The 24,035-nt window shown below is 37.9% G+C and overlaps 1 protein-coding gene across 2 annotated transcripts in view; it reads right to left on the bottom strand.

Moving 5' to 3' along the window:
* zbbx (zinc finger, B-box domain containing) overlaps positions 1-24,035 on the bottom strand; it is a 45,201-nt gene that overhangs the window by 9,908 nt on the left and 11,258 nt on the right. For both annotated transcript variants that reach the window (XM_080888179.1, XM_080888180.1), the window contains 5 exons: positions 21,296-21,398; positions 20,571-20,622; positions 19,828-19,928; positions 16,820-16,915; positions 2,304-2,486 (listed from right to left, as the gene is read on the bottom strand). In XM_080888179.1, the coding sequence (XP_080744305.1) occupies positions 2,304-2,486; positions 16,820-16,915; positions 19,828-19,928; positions 20,571-20,622; positions 21,296-21,398 (535 nt within the window). The remainder of the gene's footprint in view (positions 1-2,303; positions 2,487-16,819; positions 16,916-19,827; positions 19,929-20,570; positions 20,623-21,295; positions 21,399-24,035) is intronic.

The raw sequence follows: 24,035 nt of genomic DNA, 5'->3' as shown, positions 1-24,035 counted from the left end.
ACTGTTGGTTCACTTTCAGACAAAGCGACCACCATAATGAACAGTTTGCTGCTTAGTGGAAAACAGAGGTGGGAAGTAACAAGTACAAATACTTCACTACTGTAGTTAAGTAGAATTTTAAGGTATCTGTACTATACCCATTTTTAAACAAATATTTGCACTTTCTACTCCTTTTCAAAGCAGGCTCATTACGTTAGGTTTAATTTTTCACGTCACTGCAGGCCATCAAACATCAAGCCGATTTGGGCCTAAACAGTACAGCATGAAAGGCTATCGTGTTCATGTATTTATCACCAGAGGGGTGTCACATAAAAGAGATTAATGAGGCAAAACTGTGTAGCTAGTTGGAGATTACAGTGGGCTGGTGTTTTGTTTTTGTTTCCTTCTTCTTCTGTTATTGAACACAACACCGGAACAACTGCAGGTGTCCATAAATTGTGGTCGTGGTACTTCAGCAAGGATAGTTAAACGTGTCGCCGTACTCCTTTCTATGCCTGTGTAAAGCACCCTGTGTGTTGGATGTATCAAAACTTGTTTCCACCACTGAAAAAAAAATCCATAAGTCAACATTTTCATGTTGTTATTTTTTTTCAATTCTGAGTTTTGTTTTTTGTTTTTTGTTTTCTTTTCAGTAATGGAAATTAGCTTTCATAGAACTACACAAATGAACTGACCTTTACTTGCTCTCTGACAGCATTTAGACTCCTTATCAAAGTGCATTTTAGGCACACTTGGTTTTGGTTATCACATCTTTATGGCTTTAACTAAACTAATGCATCAAATACAACAAGCCTTACTCCACCAGGACTTTCCTGCTTCTTTCTCCTCTTCCTATTGACAAGAAAGCTGTGGAGACTAAAATCAACCCTCTTCTTTCCTTTGGACTGGTAATCACAATCAAAAGCAGCACAATGTGACATTTCTTTTTCATAATTTATAATGGCGACCTTGTAATGATCGCTCTGGAGTGCCATTAATTTACCCTAAGTGCACTGCACGCACAAAGTAATGGTGTCTTTCATAGGTCAAAATGAGGATTATAAATTCAGGATTTTTCAAACAATGAAAATATGTGTTTATAACAGCCTAGATGAGTTTCAGGAGAGTAAATTTACACCTTGAGGGTCAAATGTTGAGTTCCTTTTAATAAAAATGACACATCAATTTTAAATATTCAGCCTATTACCAGAATTAAAAACATATTAAGTTATGTGTTAAGCAGGGAGGTTTCTATGTCTGTTGCTGCTCAGACTGGTGAAAATTTAATGCCTGTATATGAAGTTTTAACATATAAGTTGAACACTAGTTTGACATTCAAAGACATTTCCTCAGTACCTTCTGACCCCAGCTGTTCAAAATGACTGCTGTTTGAATAAGGTCAACTGAGCTCGGTGGTATAAAAAGTCTGAAATGTCAATCTAACTGTTCTTGCCAGACCTACACAGCTGGAGGGCATTTTTTAGTCCAAAGGTGCATGCAGTTCACCAGCCTGCCTGTAGATACAGCCTGTGGATATAGCGTCAATTAGAGTTTGTTTGAAGTCTTTTCAATTGACTCACAGTGTGCAGGGGTAAAATTTAACAGTGTTAAGGCTTGTCTGGTATGTCTGAATTAAATTTTCACAGCCGGTTAACTGCAGTAGAGAAGAAAATGTATTCAGTAATCAATGACCATTTGAAATTTTTTTACATACGTAAAAAGTAAATAAATAATTGTTGGTATAACAATTGGCAAAGCCCCATTATTAAGAATATCATTTAATCTCATATTTAGATTTTCTTTAAATAAAATGGATGGAAAACACGTTTAGTATAATTTAATTAGTTTTTATTATTCCCTAATTAAATAAATAATGAATAAAAATGACAAACCTCAAAAATTATGTGTGAAAGACAGAAGCTTTGTTTTAAAGAAAACATGGCTTTTCTTATACTTCTCGTTTTAAAGCCCTGGCCTTGTTATCTAGTCCAATATTACATTTTTGTAAGTGTCATAGCTCATCTTACTGCAACATTTCAACATCCATTTAAGCTCTGCTTAATTTTTTGTCATCAAAAACTCAAGTAAGCAAAATTACTCAATGGACTGCCGTAGCAGTTCAAGTCTTTAATGCTGTATATTGGTTTGTTTAGCACAGTGCTTAGCACAGTTAAGCACATGCATACTGTACAATATTTAACGTATTAAACAAGTCAATGCATCTCCACTTTGATCATGTGTACAACTAACTGAGTAGTTTAGAAGACTTCATAAACACTGAATATTTATATATCAATAAGTATTAAATGGTAGTTATTACTTACCTTGCCGCAGTCAGGATTTTCCTCAGCTTCTGTTCTTTTTTCTGGACTCTCATTTTGCTGTCTGGAACTGGGGGTAGTACCAGGATTGGGATTAGGACTAGTGCTATAGTCGGAGCTAGGGTCAGTCTGTTTCTTGAAGCTGTTGACAACATCTCGAGTGCTCACACGGGTCTGTAAGTCTGTCTGTAACAGAAGGCCATAGCATGTGAGACTAGATCACTATGTTGTTACTCATAAAAATGATAGAAACTAAATACTGCAAATAATATAGCAGATGAAAAAAAAATACTGCATTAGGACAAATGGGGACGAATTGATACATAAGCTATAGCATAAAATCATAAAAGAGGTACACAGCAAAATCTCCAGTGTTAAATTAACACTGGAGATTTTGCTGTGTATTTATAAATTAAAAGTAAATGTCAAGGTTATTAATTTCTGCACAAGGCAATCCTATGAAAGTATGTTTAGCTAACCTGCATTTCTCTGAAATGTTTGTTTATAAATAGCTCGATCCCACTTGCGGGAAAAACAAGATCAGAGGCAAAGCTGTGCATTTTGTTGTAAAAAAGCCACAGGAGTGCAGAGGTAGACTCTTCAACAATGCTATTATCACAAAGATAAGAAATGTTGATCAGCAATAACAATGAACAGAAATTTATTAATAAATAAAGGTTGTACTTTCTTTACAATGAATGTCCTAAAAGTCAAACTGCAGACAACAGAGTGACAAATTTTCCAGAAATGAAAAAGGTGTTGAACAAATTTGATACACAGTAATGACAAAAAGTCAATGAGATGAGGGCTCTTTCGACAACTGCCACGAACCCCATTTAGAGGTTACAACCTAATCATTTTAAGTGCTCATACTTACATCACTCGCATAACCTTGAAAGTCACAACAATGAACTCCATTTTATATAGTTAATGTGTGCATCTTTATTTTATGTAAATTAATCCACAAAGAGCCTGGGCAGAAAGGGCGACATGTATAGACTGGAGAAGGACATGGAGCCTCAAACTGAGCATTGTGGCCATCGCTATCTTGTTTTTGCTGTGACATCAGTGGAAATACTATCAGGTCAAAGAAAGATATGAAGGAGAATTCTTAAGGAAATAAAAAAAGATCGTCTGACTTGGTGCTAGGCTGCTCAACTATGTGGTGGTAGATATTGTTGATATTGGACTGCTTTAGAGAAACTACAATGTTGTAAAGATGGACTAAAAAAGTCTATTTTAAATACACTGGCTCACTCTCGCTATGTTTATTCACCATGTTTGGTCAAAAATGTGTCTTCACTACTACATTTAGGATTATAGAAAAAAAGAATATATAGGCTTTAAATTGAAATGAAATGCTTGTCCACTGAGATTAGTGGACATCATAGTATTTCCACTGATGTCACAGCCAAAACAAGATGGCGATGGCCAAAATGCTCCGTTTGAGGCAGTGAATGTAATAACCTGGGATCCAGCGTGAAACAAATCAGAAACACCCCTATGATTAAACAATAAGTAAGGAACATGACTACCCTGCCTGTGACAGGGTTAAATTGGTCTCACCCTGGAGCCAGATCTGTGCATGGTGCTCACAGGAGGGAGCCCAGTGGCTGGCAAAGCCAGAAGGTGGTATAGGGTTTAGGTGCTCTGTGTATCAGGCACAAATCAGGGGCAAAGGTCCTGACGAATCTTGCTTTAGAAACATGGAATGTATGTCACCTCTTCATTCAATATTGTATTCCATGACTAACCAAGGGTGCGAAGACTATAGACTTACATTTTGTCCTTAAGTAATACACCAACAAATGTGGAGTCAAGAAAACATTGAGGAACTGAAAGTTTTGTTAAAGCTACATAAGAGTTTTAGTCATTTTGATCATCCTTTCTGGCAATTATGGACAACAACTCATATTGGAGATATTGCTCACACTCGTTCTGTTGACATTTTTCATCACTGACTTTTTTAATGGAGATGTAACCACAAATTTCAACTGTGTTCATTATGTGCAATTTCGTTTGTGAGCTATGGTTTTGCTGCATTTTCAGAATTTAGAAAAGGTGGTAGACTGACAAGATGTAAGGAAACTTTTCCATGTGTCCCTGTTGCACCACACCTGAATAAAATTAGTAGGTCATTGGCATGAGTATAGAACTTGACTGCATGATGAAGTGGCAACCCCTAACCATACTCGAGTAAATTTAAGTAAATTTAAGTGTTTGGAAAAATGTACTTCTTAAAGTACTTCTATTGCACCATGTTCATTCACTTATGCGCTGCTGTAACATGAATCAAATGGCTGAATTGCCACCTCAGCATGCAGTCAAGTTTTATAGAGTCTTGCTAATGACCTACTAATTGTATTCAGCGGTGTTGCAACAGGGACACATGGAAAAGTTGCAGGACACCAGCCCTCAAGGACCCCTGATGTAGAGCATTTTGTAAAAAAAAAATGCATATCCATTTTTTTGGTCAGTGGGTGACACAAAAAGGAAACTGGCTAAGAGTATTTCGGCTCTATCAAAAGCTGTGTGAACTGGAAAGATGAAAGATTTACTTTCCTTACAAAAAGACCATGGTTTATGCACCAAATTGTTCTGTAATCTGTTTTTTTTGTTTATTTGTTTTTGTTTATATGTGGACAAACAATTAGGTGATTAAATCTCTTTTCAATAACTATATTCCCACTAACTCTGCTGTAGTATCTAATATTGTGAGTCCAGATAAAGAGATAAAGTCATATTTTGACAGAAAGCACACCTAGGGCCAGATTTACTAATGGTCTGCGCCAAATGGTCTGTGCAAGACCAAAGCTGCTGTATTTACTAAAGAAGCTCAGTGTCAATTTTGTGACTAAAGGGCATGGATATGGGTATTTTTATGGAAGCCATATTTTAGATGTATTCATTGGAGTTTTGCTTGTAGAACACAAGATTTTGGGAGGAGAGTCATTAAGTGAATCACATAAACTTAATTTACAAAATGTTCACAGCATACAATTTACTGCGAATTGTATCGACTTAAAAACACAAAAAAACATGTTTTATTTTGCACCTAACATGGTTGTGATAGTTGTTGCTAGGAATGTTAATTTATTTGGAGTCAGAGACAGAGACGATATCAGAACAAGTGTGTAATTGGGTGGGTGTATCGCTCAAAGCTGTAAATGTGATGCATATATCCTCAGGGGAAAATCTGTATTCCCCAACCACATGTTGACTGGTTTCCGGAGTTTGCAGGCTGTCGTTGGATGAAAGAGGGTGCTACACTAAAAAGCTTGTAGTGGTTTCTTTGGTTTCTAGCAGACTGCAACAGGACCCTGTAATATGCAACTATTCACTTACTCACTACTAGCTGAGCAGTAAAACTAAATCATAAAAGAAAAGGCATCATCTTCAAGGTAAAAAAAAATTTATCTTATTGCTCAAACAACACACTTCCAAAAGCCCAACTTTAACTGAAAGCAGACATACTCCATTTTTGGTTTGCATCACTCTTTTCATAGTTGCTGCTTAGAGAGTACTTTGCAAGGGTTTGCAGAAAAATCGAAATTTTCCATATAAACTTCAGGCAAACGCTGCAATCCACTAGTGGTCCAAGTGATCACAGGCAGGTTGCAGCACCATATAGCTTTTTGAAACCAATTTTAGCTAGCAACAGCAAGTAACTTCCTACACTGACAACAACTAGTCAGGGAATACCCATTTTTCACTGACCAATCACTGCTTGCCAGGGGTTGCTTACTGGTCTCTAAGGCGTGCGTAACTGGGGCTAAGAGAAACTGCCAGCACACTTTCCCTAGTGAAAAATGTCCAGTAGGTAATTTCCAGGAGCTTGCCAACTGGTCTCCAGACCTGTGTGACTGGACCCAAGCTTTGGCTCTGTTATATAGGTTTCACTACACCCTTGCCCCAAATGTTTAGGGTCAAGCTCCAAATATTACTTCCTCCTCAGTAGTATTGGTATTTTGATGAAATAGAGCACAGCTTTAGAGTGCAAGAATCCCAATACAAGACACATACAAGGATTTTTCTTGTTTTACAAGTAACCAATTTACCTTTTACAGTAACCAGAGTGATTTGCAGTGTTTCAGGTTTTCAGTCACATTCTCACACAGATTAGCACACATTGAAAATGTCTTGTGTCAATCTGTCTTTTCCCAGTAGTCTTCACACCCAGAGCAACTGCTTTTTTCCCCTTCAAACTGGCAGTTTATTGACAGACAGGCGTGAAGTGTGACAGATTAATGTCTGAATGTTACAAACCGGCTTCATATTACCTACACTGCCACACAGCCTGTTGGAAAAAAATGAATAACACATGTACTTAAGCACCCAGCAATGTAACAGTTCATCCCTCACCCCTTTATTAACACAGGGATGGATCAGGATCTGATGTAATTAATGTGGTGTCTTTTTCTACATCTGTTACATACAGATTTCAGGTTTTTAATGGTGGGATTGTAATAACACAGATCTTCTTTTTGAGTTCTGCTGTAATCGAAACCACAAGATTTATCCAGGGAACAGATGTCTGCAGGGATCCCACACGCAAAGTTCCCAGCAATTTCAGACAGAAAAAAAATTGCCTTTATATTAAAAACACCTTCAGCTGCCTCTAATTAATCTGAAACACATCTGTAAATCCTGCACAGCATATTTTTTTGGTTAGCAGACAACACTTCAATTCTGGTGATGGTCACGACTGAAATGAACTGGTTGTGTCTTTATTTATAAATTAGTGCACTGTTCATAGATCACTTACAGAACTGTTCTCACTGTACTGTTCTCTGTACTCACTGGCACATTTTTAAGAACACAGCCTCATCCTAATTTGTACCACTTAGTAAGTCAGGCCCCAATGTATCGTATGTTATTTTAGTTAAACCTTTTTCTCCTGTCTTTATCTTGGCAGTAGAGCTGGGCCGTGAACATATGTGTATTAATTCCCAGAGTTCACATTGTAACCAAGCTGGAAATATGAAAAGAAAAGAATCTGGTGGCATTAAGTGGCAGAAAATCAGCAGCACTTATAAACGTGACAGACAGCTGTTTAAAACAGCAGCTTAACTGATCTCTCATATGAGCAACTTCATCATCGTCGAGTTCACTTTACAATTTTCCTGTTTTTGTGGAGCTGCTGTCATTCAGGTGACACGTGAACAAGTTTTGCAGCATGTACTGTATATTATGGTAACTTTGTTATTGCTAGCCTCGAAACCAGACCTGTAGCAACCTCAGAGATTCACACTGCCTTACAAGATTCAGATAAGGCACAGGCAATTTACTAGACACAGAGATAGAGATGACATAAGACTTTTAACTCATACATTTTTTAATTGTGGGTAGGATGGCTCTCAATAAACTATGCACAACTATGCCACCATGAAAGCAGGCATTTTTTAGCAGAAGATTTGTTTCTGTTGGCAACACTAGCTCCTGAAAGCAAAAAGTACGACGATATAGAGTTCCTAGTCAGACCCTCTTGTTCTGTAAAGGATTCTACATCTGGTCTTCCACAGTAACACAGTGTAATAATGTCGTATAGATGAATGGATTTGCATTCGCCCAACTAGACAGAAACATGCACTCAGTCTGAAATATCGCTGGTCTCATCAGTGATAGAAGCAAAGGCCAGCTAATTTGGTGATACACTCTAAGTGCTGAATTTAGTATCTTGTGAGAGCGAATGTCTCGAAACATAATCCAACAAACCTGGGGACACTTTTTTTTTTTGACTGCAATCTTTGCATCGCAAGAAATTTTAAACAGTGCAACTGCTGAAGCAATTGTTCTGGTTCTCTTTCTGGTAATCAGATAGCCTTATTTACAGGTATGAACTGTGGTTGTTATCAAGATTATCTAAGTGCTTCTGATACCAAATTTTGACGGCATGGAGACAATGTGCTGAGTCTGGTAGCAACCTTTAGAAACGTATGATCTAAAAACCATACAAACCTTTGGCTGACACAAATGCTTCAAAGCTTTGATCTTTGCCAAGGTAACTGACAAGGTAACTCCCAATATATTAATTTCTTAATCCGATACGCTTTAAATAATTTCCCCCAGGGATCAATAAAGTATTCTGATTCTGATTCTGATTCTTTAGCATAAATATATAAACCACCAATAAAATAAAAAATAATATCATGTGAAAGAAAAGGTTTTCATAGAAATGTGTGGAGTCCTGTGAAAAACGGAGTATATTCCTAATGTTCACTGATGCTTTCATGAGAATTAAGAGAGTAAATGGCAGCCAGGTGATGTTAATAAATGCACTTGACTATTGATCACCATGAAGTGTGAGCACAGCTATAAAGGCAGAGGTTTTGGCACTTTACTAATCAAGAGCATTCAGGTAACACAATGTCACAATCAAATGGACGTCCCAGTAAATTCACCCTAAGGTCAGACCATGCAATGCTCAGAGAAACTCCAAAAAGCCCAAAAATTATAAAAAAAATTCCAAAAAAAAACCAACAACCTAGGAGCATCTCAGATGCAGCTCAGACTTTACGGACTTTAGTTAGCATGTTAAATGTTAAAGTTCATGTAACACGAGAAAAATAGCAAGGTAACCTCCCTGTGTTTATCACAACAAAAAAACACAGCAGCTGCCTTTTGGTTGTACTGAATCATTTCACATCCTGCGACCGATCACAACTTGTGATGACTAAATGGTTGCTTAGAGCTTAAGGGTTATTACAACCACTTTTTGATAGCAACAAATTAGTGATTTTCAAAAATCTATCACCCTTAATTGCTGCATTATCAGAAACAAATTGCATGCAATTGCTAACTTGACCCCATTCAATCAAAGACAGACTGACTCGGTGTTATGGAAACATTTATGGCAGTTTTTTGTGACAGTGTTGGAATGCCTGAAGCAAAAAAAAAAAAAATTGAAGCGAGATTATTATCTTACTGGATAAAATAAAGTTTGCAGGTGATAAACTGCAATACTTTGTGAGTGAAGTATTGTCACAATATCATATCACCAAAATCATGCATCAAACAGGAAAGTATCCCCAGCACAACAGGAGATCTACAACAGAATGATTTAAAATGAAATAAAGTGTTATAAATGCCCAGGCAAAGTCCAGACCTCAACCTGGTCAAAATGTTGTAGTGGGACACTAAGAAAGCTGTGTATAAACGAAGCAACATTGTAAAATAAAGAATCAGACCATATTCCTCGAAAACAATGTGAGAGGCTGAGAAAGTAAACTTGTAACTAAAGGTGGTTCTACAAACTACTGAACAATGGGGAGTGTCTAGTTTGTCACAGGACTGCATGGAGTTCTGTGACAAACTCTCTTTTTCAGATAATTGTATTCATTACCTTTAATCTTTGTACTAGCTCTCATTTTACATAAGCTGCACTGACAAGCAAGTTGTCAAAAAATGTCAAGCATCCAAATTCTGTCTTTGGTTCGCAATAACACCAAAACTTTCAAAGATGGCCTCCTAAAAGTTGTTCACAAATGACCTCAAATGAACTCATATATGCGCTTGTACCCCTTTAATCAATTTCAAACTGCAATCTACATAATAATAATGTTTAACAGGTCAGAATATAAACCATGGCAAGTCGTTATGTAACTGTAAGTGCAGCCGTCTTCTCTTTGAATTTTTGTCAGACAATCACTAAAGCCTCAAATCCTCAAAGACGGTATTTGGGACAGCCCTAGACTGCATAGAGTGGGTACAGCTTTGAACTTCTCCTTTCTTCTTTTTTCCTTCTTCAGACAACTTCTGTCACTTTTCGTTTGTACAGCTAATTGTAATACAATAAATGCCTTCAAGGAGAAACTGTCCGAAAGTATGCACTCACATCATCATACCGTATCATAATGCACTGTCAAGAATTCATAGACACTTTTTAAAGTTAATTCAGCCTCATATCTAAGGGTGAAAAGTTTTGTTCAAGTGTTTTTGCCAGTCTTTTGGGATTATCAAAGCTTTCTTCTACACTGGGTTTAACTGTTAAGATTCTGAAAGCCATCCTTCAAATCTGACATCAAAAATAATGCAGTTTAAAGTTTACACAACGGCTTAAAATGGTAAAACAATCATGATGTTTTCGTCATTAATATTGGCTCTTAATTGTGCACACAGATTCTCGTTCACTTGGAAAATCTGTCCAACACATAGTATCATTTATTGTAAGTGAGATAATACCATCTATAATTTTTCCAGGATGTTGTTTAGCTGTGAAACCAGGATCACTGAACTTGCCTTCAAGAGAGTATGTTATTAAGGTCAAGAGAGTAATTTTAACTTTCCCTTTGGAAACAGACAAGTGATGTAGGGAAGACTTTGCGCACAACAATGAAAAGTAAACTCGCTCAGTCGCATCAATCAATTACTTAACCATAGTTTTTAGTTTCTAAAACCACCAGAGTTCTGCTAAGTTTTACAGTGCTGTAAGTTTTCTAAGCATCAGAAAGAAAGAGTGAGGGGGTGAGGGTAGTCTGAGAATATAACATTTTCATAACATTTACATTTGCTAAATTAGGCACACTATTGTCAATTATAATTAATGCTGTAAAGCTTAAACTTAGCTATTAAGTTTCTTGATATATCATCGCATACCATATTCATTTGGTACTCCCTACAGGTTAGGCTAAATCAAATACTGAAAATGCTCTGCAAACATTAATTGAACCACGTTTGGGAGTGTGTGTGTGTGCGGCTGGACACAGGAGCTGATGAGGCACCGATGAAAGCCCCAAAACAGCATAGTGATGAACTTAATATTCATTTTGTCTTTTTGTCTCTCTTCCTCCCTCATTCTTTCCAAGGCAAATAAAACAGGATTAGCAGAAGAGAGAAAGAGATATGCCTGCGTCAGCTGCATGTGTATAATCCTCAGTCTTTATGTCCTGCCAAAATACACAGTTTTGCATTACAAGGGACTAAAGTGAGGATAGAAACAGAGATGAACACTGAGGAGATGTAGATGGACAGTTGTCTTGTGTGGTTTCATAGAGCTACTTCAGTGTGTGCAGTTTTTCTCTTTGTCAGTATCCATGGCTTTGTTTCACTGTGGTGGCTACTGTATACACATCAGTGTCTCCAGCCAATGAGAAGTCAGGTAGCACACAGGATAAGTACAAAGAAACATAAATAAAGTGGGGTCGGTACCTGACCGGTCAGTACCAAAGTGCCTGTATAAACAGTGTTTATTTATGTGTTAATTCTTTTATTCAATTCAATTCAATTTTATTTATATAGCGCCAAATCACAACAAAAGTCGCCTCAAGGCACTTCATAGGTACAGAGAAAAACCCAACAATCATATGACCCCCTGTGAGCAAGCACTTTGGCGACAGTGGGAAGGAAAAACTCCCTTTTAACGGGAAGAAACCTCCGGCAGAACCAGGCTCAGGGAGGGGAGGCCATCTGCTGCGACCGGTTGGGGTGAGAGAAGGAAGACAGGATAAAAGACATGCTGTGGAAGAATAATGTAACTGTCAGAAAATTGCCCAAAAAAGATTAAGCTGACAGTGTCATGATATCATGTTTGCTTTTGCTCTGCCTGGATACAGCAAAAAGGCAGAATATTCAAAGGCCAGGTGTAAAAACAAAGTTGAACTGGAAAATTTAGAAAGATTCACAGGATTAACAGGATGAACAGTTACATCCATACAATTTTGGACAGAGACAACACAGTTCCTTCATTTCAGGGGAACAAAAGTAATTGGACAAATTAAATAACTGTAAATAAAATGTTTATTTCTAATACTTGGTTGAAAACCCTTTGCTGGCAATGACAGCCTGAAGTCTTGAACTCATGGACATCACCACATGTTGGGTTTCCTACTTTTAAATGCTCTGCCAGGCCTTCACTGCAGTGGCTTTCAGTTGCTGTTTGTTTGTTGGCCTTTCTGTCCAAAGTTTTGTCTTCAACAAGTGAAACGCATGCTCAATTAGATTAAGATCAGGTGACTACCTTGGCCATTGAAGAATATTCTACTTCTTTGCTTTAATAAACTTCTGGGTTGCTTTGGCTGTATATTTTGGGTCATTGTCAATTATGTCTATTATGAAATGCCTCCCCATCAATTTGACTGCATTTGCCTGGATTTGAGCAGACAGTATGACTCTGAACACCTCAGAATTCAGCAGCTTCTGTCCTGTGTCACGTCATCAATAAACACTAGTGTCCCAGTGCCACTGGCAGCCATGCACAACCAGGCCATCGCACTGCCTCCGCCATGTTTTACAGATGATGCTTTGGAATGTGAGCTGTTCCACGCCTTCTCCATACTTTTTTCTTACCATCATACTGGTAGAGATTGATCTTGGTTTCATCTGTCCAAAGAATGTTTTTCCTGAACAGTGCTGGCTTTTTTTAAGATGTGTTTTAGCAAAGTTCAACCTAGTCTTTCTATTCTTGAGGCTTATGAGTGGCTTGCACATTACAGTGAACCCTCTGTATTTACTTTCATTTAGTCTTCTCTTTATGGTAGACTTGGATATCACTACGCCTACCTCCTGCAGAATTTTTCTGCGATCATCCATTACTGTTGTCTTCTTTCCAGGTCTTTTTTGCGTTGCTGAGTGCTCAGTGCGTTTTTTCTTTCTCAGGATGTACCAAACTGTAGATTTTGCCACTCCTGATATTGTAGCAATTTCTCAGATCGTTTTTTGTTTTGTTTTGTTTTTGCAGCTTAAGGATAGCTTTCAGCTCCTTTGACTGCATCTTCCAGATAAAAGCACCACACCTCAAATCAAATCATCATACACACAACTGCCCATGAAATAGCCTTTTAGTCAATTGTCCAATTACTTTTGGACCCTTTAAAAACGTGTTAAGGAGCTGAAACTCCTAATCCCTTCATCCAATTTGAATGTAGGTAACCCCAAATGAAAGCTGAGAGTCTAAAATCATGTCCATATCCAATATATAACTATAATTGGAATATGTTTCAATAAACAAGTTTTAAAAAAAAAAAACTTGTGTCAGAGTCCAAATATATATGGAGCTAACTGTAGTTATGAACCTTGGAATACAGTTGGCATGGATTTTAGCAATTTTGTAAATGCAAATAGTTCCAAGCAGTAGCCAAAGCTTCGTCAGTGGACTGTAGTCAGATGCTAAAATCAAATCCTCTCTCAACAACTACATAAGGGAACATGAGCTAAGGAACAAAGAGTGTCAGAGGGCTGTTGCCAAGTTTAAAAAAAATTCCAATGCTCAATGGTGCGAGGGGCTTCAGTGTTGAAAGTGTATGTGGAGCTGCACCCCATCCTCTTGGGCTGATACAAAAGATAGCAAAGGGGTGAAATATTGGTAGAGAAAACCAAGGTGGATTAAAAGATGTTTTGTTTTGTTTTTTGAGCCTTCTAAATGAAAGCACAATCAAAGCTTGTGCAACTAAAAAGCAAATAAAAGTCCATGTTGTAACAGTGGCTTCTTAGGCTGATTGAAATGTCTTAATGCAGGCAGACGCTGTGCCATCATTTGTTCTATCTTCAAATTTGTAAACTTGGCTACAATCTCAGACAACAGACATTTCAGACAGACAGATCTAGATCAAGGTGGGTGTGGGGTCAAACCCCACTAGGTTTGATCATATAAACTTGGCTTAATTTGAATTCAGTGGCGACCTGAAATAATTTATGTTTGTTAATATTTTGAATTCCAGGGTGATTACCACAGCTCTGGGTGGTGGAGGTGGACTACCAAACACTTCCTTTACATAAAGCTGAGACAAAAAAAACCTTTTACCACTGTGTCAAACACTCTTTTTCACTATCACATGGCATGGAGCATCAATAAGAGCATTGATATAAAATCCTAACAATACCCATCCCTATTAAAGCAAAAAAGGGTATCCATATAAGCTGAGCAACAGTGCATGACAGCTTGTTAATAATTGTTAATTGTTAATACACAAAACGCTTAGAGCTGAAACCCATAGAAACACATCTTGTCGAGAAACAGAATAGTAGCGTATATCCATATGACATATTGTATCTTTTGATTATTCTGTACATCCTTGGATAAATTAGCTTTCCCTTTTAGATATGCTTTCCATACTAATTTGGCTTAATAGGCTGCTGATTAACAAAAACAAGCCTTTGTGTGTCTACGTGTGAGTGTGTATTTGCATGTGGTCTCAACTATTGTATACTGCAGTGAGCATTTGTTTATATGAGTACAAAAAATATAATCTGTATGCTTGTTATCTATTTCCAAAAGTACACACTGAAGGTGTCTGAGAAGTGCAGGCTTGTGTCTGAGTATCTAATCTCAGGTCTTGGACAACTTTTAGACAATATGTTAAATAATAGTGTTACTCTGTTGTACCTATGCACATCCACTGTCTGCTTCTGTTTATATTGTGACTTAATAAACAATTGTTCTACATGACTTTTAATTGGTATTTACAACTACTCAGATTAATAGACATTATCTATAGAATCTTTCCTCTGCTGTGCAAACAGCATTGGCTTACTGTAATTAAACTGTGACATTGACCTGCTGTCTTGTCTTTCTGTCTTTGACTGAAGACTGCTGTTAGCACTGTTTAATTGACTGCTGTTGAGGAGTGTTTTCTGTCTTTAAAAGAGTGTGGTAGGGCCATGAAATGTGTTTTGTACATCTATGAGTAGCCTTCAGTAATCTGTTTTTTTAAACACTTATTTAACCTGAAAATTAAGCTCTTGATATATAGAAAATCATCTCTGAAGAGTGAAGATGCAGTGCTCTTTAAAAGTCTTGAGCCAACTGTTTCTTTATATTTTTCTTGCAAGAACCCAAACTTTGTTGTAAATTTTAATGTGGTCTTGAGCAATAGTTCTGCAGGCTTTCTGAACACCTTTCAAAGCTTTTCTTTATAGATTGACTGCTTTGGTCAGGTCCAGTCCCTGTGCCTGAGCAAACTGGACAAGTGGCTTAACGGTATCTCTAGCTGATGAACAGTATCTGAAAGTCATGCCTGGAGAAAATAGGAAAAAATCCAGCAAAGACCTGACACAGGACCTGAGGGATGGACCTGATCCCTCAGTAGATTCATCAGTTGTTGACTAAAGCCTGATCAGAAATAATCTCAATGGAAGGGTGGCTCTCAAGAAGCCATTCTTAAGGAGGGGAAACAAGGAGAAAAGGCTTTAGTATGTCAAATTACACAAGAACTGGACTGGACCAGTGGCACCAGGTCTTATGGAGTAATGAATGCAAATTTGAAATTTTAGCTTCAAATCCTTCAAGTCTTCATCAGAATATGTACAGAGGAGGTCAGGAGAGAGGTACAACAGTGAGTGTCTACAGCCATCTGTAAAACACAGCAGAGGCTCTGTGATGGGTTGGTGCTGTATTTAGACTGGTGGAGTTGTGGATCTTGACAAAATCGGTGGAATTATGAACACAGAAAAGGATCAGATTTTGATCAACCATCTCAACTGCTACATTTTTCAGTTTGACAATGATCACAAACACACTAACAATGTACTAAAAGCATATCTGATAGACAAACACACAATGGAGCACCACCAGTTAGGAACTACCCAGAGCGTGGACTTCTGATGCCACGGTTTCAACGTTATTGAAGCAGTCTGGGATGTACTTGACATAGAACAAAACAAACGACAGCCATAAATAAATGGTGATTTGTTGTGATTTGGCGCTATACAAATGAAATTGAATGAATTTAAAGCTCTTCTCCTCACATACAAAACCTCGATTAATCCGGCTCTGTTAAAGATTTCATAGTACCAGGCACTCTCTGTAATTTTTTATTATAGATTAGACTTTAAAGGATAAACAAAAACTTTCTTGTTCACTCAATACTTTTCATTCTATGTGTGTTTATACATCATAACTGATTTAATCATTAATTGTTAAACTTTGTTTCGCTCTCCTATAGGTAGCCTTTGTCTTTTTTCCCCTCACCCAAAACCGGTCATGCTGGATTGCTCTCTCTGTTTCTGTTTCTCCAAATTTGAGCTAAGTTTTACTTTCCCCATTGTCATTCATTGGTGAGGGATCAGCGTCAGTGAAACAGGTTGGCTGCTAGCTACCACAGTTAGAATGGACACAGAAGCATGGCAACAAAGAATGGTCAGCTGTTTGTTAGCAAGTTAAGTTTTGACTTGTTCATGTTAAACACAAGTAAATTAGTCTTCAGAGCAATAAGTCTAGGTTAGCTGCTAGTGTGAGAAAATTCATTTATTGAACATATTGACTCAAGTGACATTGGGTCAGTTAGAAAGTCAATTCATGATTTTATTCGTGTAATTGCCCAGCCCTGTGTACTGTTTGTGTGTGTTCTTGTGTATACTAAACTGGTATGATGTTCTGAAGAAGAGAAATGACAAAAAAGATGAGAGATAGTTATGAAGATATAATAATGATCAGCTATCTAAGAAACGAAAAAGACAAAAATGAGTAAAGCTGAAGAAGAATAGGATCAAAACATTTATTACTGAAAGCATAAGTGGAAGACAAAGAAAAAAAGAGAGTTGGACACAGAGAAAATAGATTTGATACATATGCAAACAACACTCACTTGAATGGGAATCATTTTATGGAACTTCAGTGCCCCCTTATGGTGAAATCTGGCAAAACAGCCAACGCAGTAGTTTTCAGTGCATTCAGCACACATCTGCAACACATAGACCAAGTGCCATCAGTCTGTCTGCATATAAAAACACCCACCTTTAGTGTGTTTCTATGTCTTTCAGTTTAAAAAACAATGGTCACTGCCTGTGCATGTCTGTGTACTGTATGCATATATATTAATTCATGCAAGTGGTTGCACTGGTAGGTAAAGCGCTCTTTTGCTAAAGATGTAACCTCAACCTTTCCTTATAAACTGGCGTGGTGCTGCAAGATGCACGTGTGTGTGTTTGTGTGTGTGCTAGCTGTGTGCACATTGGTGCATTTGTGCTTGGCACATGTGTGTTGTGAGTGTGGTTGAGTGAATGCCTCTTAAGGGAGGTCATTATAATTTCTATCTGTAAGAATCAGGTCTTGTTAGTGGGAAAAAGTCATTGCATCAGCAGGTTTGGGAAACAGGCTTTGGACAGAGCACACAAGCAAGGGCAAGTGCAATGGAGACACGGAGGCTACGGTGGAGAAAAAGCAAACAGTCAAGCAACAACTAGCCTGTGTTTGGTTTCCTTCACTATGCATGCAAGTTTCTTTTTCAATAGATCAAGGTTTTATTACCAACACCATCACTTAAAATAGTGTAGTTTAGTGCACTCTTTCAAGAAACACTACCAATTCTTTTTATCCTTGGAGGAACTTAACTATTTCATTTATTTATTTTGTGACAGTGTGATGCAGTTCCCGATCTAATGACTTGGAAGCTTTCTGTTTCTTCCTCACTTGCATATTTGCTATGTCTACACCTGTTTATTCATAGATGAATAATAGATAATTATAATAAATAAAGCAGTACAACAAACACAATGATTCACAGTTCCATGCTGATTTCTGGATGAATAACCTTACAGTGTAAATTTATACCAGCTGATTCAAACATTAATCCAGTAAAAAAAAATTTTATTTAGATACATATTATGTATTTCTGTAATTAATGTCTTTATGGGTGATGCTGTGTGTTCATTCTTTTTTTTTTCTTTTTTTATCCATACATGGAAGTATGTGTGTGAGTGTGTGTACACGCAAACCTGCAGCTGCGACATTGCCCTTTAATGGTCCCATAAAGCAGGGCCTCATTTCCCCTCTCAGGCCTGAGGATAAATTACAACCACTCCTCTGGGACTAGGCATCCCTATCAGACTGCAAGCAGCATATCACTGCACTCTTCCTACTACACAGGGAGAAATGAGGTAGCTTTTTTTTTTTTTCTTCTTCTTTGCCTGGATGACTCTGGAATAAAGCATGAGGCTAGGTGTGCAGTGTGTGTTGCACATGAGATTTCAGCATTTTTATTACAATGAGTCATGTTTTTTTTTTTTTTTTTTAAAAAGAAAGAAAAAAGGACAGATGTGTGATTGTGCGTTTATGAGTGCATATGTGAGTGTGTGAGCATTTGTGTGCATAAGTGCAGTTCCAGACAGAATGGCACAGACAGTTGTAACGCTTCCCATTATTGCCATCATTATAGGGTACGAGGGCTATCCAAAATGTGTGTGCGCATGAGGGTATTGTGTGTATTTGTGGATGCATTTAGCCTATGTGCTTGCCCAGACTACCATAAGCACAACCATTAAGCCCATAACTATGGGACACTGGGGGCATCCGGCCCTTCATTGGACAGTTCAGAGCCATCATCATCATCAAACGCACTATCAAGCAAATCACATCACATTATATTTTAACACACTGTGTGTGCTGCACTTAAATAAGTTATTCCACAACAAAAAGGGGGAAAAATTGTAGATGTCAGCTCAATCAGTTCAACCCCTGCCTCTCCTTCAATTCCTCTTTAAGTCTCCCTCGCTCTTACCATCATTGTTCTTGTTCTCGTTCTCATAGAAGCATCACTTATTCAATACTAAAGTCTGCTGGCTTCATAGTGAAACACAGAATAGGATTTACACAGGGAGCTGAGGATTTAGGAGGTGGGAGCAACTGGTCATCAAACATGCATTACTCAGCTCAGTCCATTACACACACACACACACACACACACACACACACACACACACACACACACACACACACACACACACACACACACACACACACACACACACAGACGGTAAGGCTTCATTTCTCTCCTTCTCCCTCTTATTCACACATACAGTTTCAGGCCGTCATCCCTCCTCCTGAGCAGCAGTGGATGAAGAGCGAGAAAGAATAAACAATGGTGCCCTCAGAGGTCTCAAGTATCGATGAATGGATCCAACTAAACTGTTATCAGTGCAAACACAAACACACAGATAGACCAACAGATTGGACAGTTGAGGCACAGCGAGAGAGAGGAAGGCAGAAGAAAGAAAAAGACAGACATGAATAAGCGAGTGCAGAAAGAAAGAGAGAAACAGGTCAGAATATGGCAGATGGAAAAACTGAAAAGGAGGAGTGACGAGAAAACACGAGGAAGAAAGAAGGATGGGTAAACACATAATGACAAAAGAGGGAGGTGGGCAGGTGAAAATGAGCATCTGAATGACAGACGAGCTAACAGCTGATGCAGGAAGAAGAGAAACAAATCTATATAATAACTGCAGTAAGATATATGGGTGAGAAGAGGGGACTCCAAAGAAAAATGAAAGGGGGGGGACTGAAAATATGACATTCAACATTTAAACTTTGAAAACAGATCAAGTGAATTGGCTCCTAGTGCTGCACGTGTAAGTGTTTGGTGTGTGTGTGTGTGTATGTGTGTGTGTGCCTGCCTTATTAACACACAAAACCTTTACCTGAATCCAATGAGAAAGGGCAAAATCACTTGGCAATTAGTAAAATCTGATCTTTCAAACACACAATTTTTGCTTTGTGACAGAGCCAAACAAACCCTGCATCCATGACAGTTAAAGTGACTTTTGCCATACAGTGTTGTTTGCATTTGTTCAGGTGTGACAGTTTTTGCGTGCATACTATTCCAGCAGTCTTGACTTCACATTGTCCACATACTGTTCCCCTCAGTCTGCTTTTTCTTGCCGTCTGGGTAGGAAGTGGAGGTGGTGGTTGAGGCGGGGCTAAAAAGAGCAAGTGCACTGTTATTAACTCTTGGTAAGGGTATTTAATTTAATATTCCTGACATTTAAGGGATATTATGCAACTGACGACCATGACCAACAGAAAAACACAGAGAGATACAGTTTAGCATGTACAGCAAAGTTTTACACAAGTATCAAAAGTGCGTCTGTTATTGGTGCAAAAAGTTGTTAAAGCAGTTAGCCTGCTTGTACAACTAGTTCACACACTGCTGTGAAATGTAACAACAAAACCAAAGGTTATATTGCCTGTTACAACATATTGTGCACACCAAAGACAGTCCTTTAAAACGTTTTCTTAGCTGTTTATAATTAATACATGACGCAGAGACATTTAACTATTGCGCCTCATGATTTTCTTTCCATCATGTTTAACATAAGTATGCCAAAGCTAAACATTTGTTAGACAGATCAGTGTTTAACGGAAAAACTCCAGAGTTTGGTACCTGCCTTTTCAAGTATCCCTCGTACTGAACTAACTGTGAAGAATGCTCTTGCATATTAACGTCCAATTGGACGGTAGAAGGAAGTTCAATATAGTGCCAAGAGTACGCCTGCATGTCAAGCCTACCTGGTGCAGATATTTTACTTCTGAAACTCAAGTTGTGACTGTAAACTTCTCACCTGTCAGTTCTTCATCCTTCAGCACTCGGATCTTCAGTTTACCTGCTGACAGCTGTTGAGGCAGCATAGAGAAACAAATCAGCTCTCAGTTTACCAACAATCCTACGCAGTGTTCAGTTTTGTGTGTATTTGTAGGTATAAACTACTGTATGTTCATACAGTAGTATGCAGCGTTAGTGTTTACATTGCTGTATTTTATAATGTGTGAGCAAATAAATTAATAAGTTACCTCATTACTCTGCTGTTGAGAACTGACTTGAACACAGTGTCTTTGTCCAGAAACCAAGTTTCCACATTAGTATTAGGAATATCAGTCTAGATTATGGTTACTGCCTCTAGCATCTCTTTTTTCCCCAGACGTGTTCCACAACCACACTCTTTTACAGCTGAACAATTAAAAGTGGCTTTAAAATTTGGAGAAGACTGTTTTTCTGCTTTAGATTTAAAGACATCTGCATTGCAGCCCAAAGATCTAGCGTACATCCCAAATACACATGAAAACAGGATTCAAGACACATTCATAATCCTAACGTCACAAACTGAAAAACAGCTTTTGGACAATAATGCTTATACTGTATGTTAGTTTTCAGCTGTAATTAGCATGCAAACAAATGTGGCATGATGTTTAAGAGTTAAATGTGTTTTATTCTGTCACTCTAACTCACATAGGAAAAATTAGAATGAAAATTAAAGACATATAAATATATTTTTTATCTTGACGGTACCTTTTGGAGCTTGCTCTCTTTGTCTTTCTTGGAGCCATATGAGAGAGAATTGCTTGTCATGGAACCACATTCTCCAGATGCCCATTTAATCCTTTGTGAATGTCTTAACAGAGGGAGAGGTCGATTTTTCTTTGTAAATCAAACAATCCTATTAATTTGACCATGCATATCTCATCAACAGTTACATAGCACTGATTTCTCAAAAATGACAGAAAAAAACTGCCTGAGTCCTTGATTTGTCTTGTTTATGCTTTATATCCAAAAAGACAGACTCTGATGACATTTGTTCTACACAAGATCTGTGTCTGCAGCTGAAAAGTAAAATCCAACAGAAATTCCCTTATGCAGTGTCTTGGGGATTCGGTATACCTGTTCATGCAGCATAGAGTAAATACCAATAAGTAACAATGAATGCACAGATATCTTTACATGTGCAAATTTACTTTAAAAGAAGTCTGAACACCGTTCTCAGATTGTATTATACCTGATTCGATTTCACAGAAACAACTGACACATCTTGCTATTCCTGTATTTTTATCAAGGTGGATGTGAACAGCAGGCTGGATGTAACAACACTCAAAGCTAATGTATTTTAATCTGTTGAAGTTTCCCCATGGGGCGTGAGTATTTAATAATATTGTCAGGCATTAAGATGAGAAGAAATGTAGAAAAAAATGTCAGCAAAATACGGAAAAGGGTATAAAACCTGAAGTTTCATACCTTAAATCTCTCAATATTTTTTAAAGAAATATAGATGCAGATTAGTTTTATTCAATTTTAAAAATTTTATATTTTAAGAATCTTTTTTTATTTTTAGAGAGAAAGAGAAAGTAGTGGCTCATGCCTCATGCTTGGCTTTATATTGCATGATTTGGTCAAATGCAAAAGGATATTTGCCTACAATATTACAGCACAGAAGGAAGTTTAATGAATGAATTCATGAATAAATAAATGTTACATATGTGTATAAGCTTATTTCAGCCATCTTCCGCTAGTAAGCTGGGGAAGGCGGCTTAACCAGATGCTACTTGCAGGCACTGTGTATCAGGTCACACTGTGGGAAGCTGTGCATTTGGATTTTTGTGTGCCTCTCAGTGTGTGTGTGTGTGAGAGAGAGAGAGAGAGAGAGAGAGAGAGAGAGAGAGAGAGAGAGAGAGAGAGAGAGAGAGAGAGAGAGAGAGAGTGCGCATGACCAAGGGTTGAGGGCATGAGGCAGTTGTGCGTGTGGTGCACAGAGTTTTTATAAAAGTGTCTGTTGGGTGCTGCAGGCAGCAGGGGGTTTGAGGAGTCTCACAGCTTCCGGGAAAAAGCTGTTTCTGGCGTTGGAAGTTCTGGATCTCAAAATGTGAAACCTCTTGTGTAACGGGAGGAGGTTGAAGAGGTTGTGGAAAGTAAAGCCATTGTTGCATCTTTTTTTGTGAATGGCTATAACATGGCAGCCCCAGGTTAGATTCTCAAGCTACTCTCTCACCCCATGGAGCCAAGTAGATTCTCTTTTCTTTTTTCCCCCCAAAGTGTATACTTTTTCCTTCTGTCCAGGTAAAATCAAAACGATGTAGAGTGCAGATTACATTCTTTAGGGATCAGTTAGGTTCATATGCAAACTGGAGGGAGCTGAGCTTGATTTTATCTCGCTTTAGGCAATTCATGACAGCTGAAGTCAGTACTATTGGGTAGTAATCATTCAGACACGTCACCAGTGAATTCTTGAATGATAGCTGTGGACATAAGGGTGAGCCTGCACAGGGAGATGTTAAGATTGTTAGCACATCCTCCAGCTGGTTTGTGCATTCCCATAGACCACAAAATAGAATGTCTTCACCACCCATTGCCTTGTGATGCTTCACTTCATCTGTGATTAGGCAGGGGGCCTGTTCATCTTTCTGCGATGATGAGATAATCACAGTATGTATGAAGGTTTCTGGGTCTATAAGAGAGGATTCTATGGCTGTTGTAATTTTGCAAGGTTGGCTGGTGGTTGGCTGCGTTTCTTATTGATATAATTTTTTCTGTTTATAGATACATGTAATTTTTCTATCATGTGTAATAATCTACTTTCCTCCTTTTCTCAGGTGCGTGTCTTAGCTACATACAGTGAAACTGAGCAACTTTGCTATTCTTATCAATACTTAGTCTAATAAATTGTGGTTCAAACATATATACAAATAACAAAGCAAGGAAGTCACTGCTATGACTGCTAGCAGCTATTAATGGCTGAAGAAGTGCATACAATTAAACAGGGATGTTTTTCTTTGTTCAAACAAAGTGAATACACAGTTTTAATCATTGAGGAAAAAAATGCCATTTGTCTATCCACAGGTAGAATTTGTCTTGCTTATCACCAAAAATTAGCAGTCTTAATTTATTACCTGTGTAAAGGCACTGTCCCTTATTTTCAATAAGTAAGTGCACATCTGCTATAAGCAAATGTGACATTGCCTCCACAAATTTAGTAGAGGGTCATGGTATCTGTATATTCCTTAGTATCAATACTAAAGTGGCTGTAAAACTAAACATGTTCCAGCATTCTTAAAGCAGTTGGGTAGTGTTTCTAGGGCTCTCTCAGACTTCCCTACAATTCTCTGGCAGATATGTCTATTTCAGAACTGCAGTGTAAGACAAATGAACATTTATGAACTTACGATATATGTCATCGCCATGCACAGTGCTGTGAACAAAATCTATTGTCTTGTCTCCTTTAGTTGCAAAATTCACATGCTGGGATCACATAACATGAAAG

The sequence above is a fragment of the Rhamphochromis sp. 'chilingali' genome (genome assembly GCF_963969265.1).
Source record: "Rhamphochromis sp. 'chilingali' genome assembly, chromosome: 8".
NCBI lineage: Eukaryota > Metazoa > Chordata > Actinopteri > Cichliformes > Cichlidae > Rhamphochromis > Rhamphochromis sp. 'chilingali'.
This window is presented reverse-complemented; position numbering and strand designations above follow the sequence as displayed.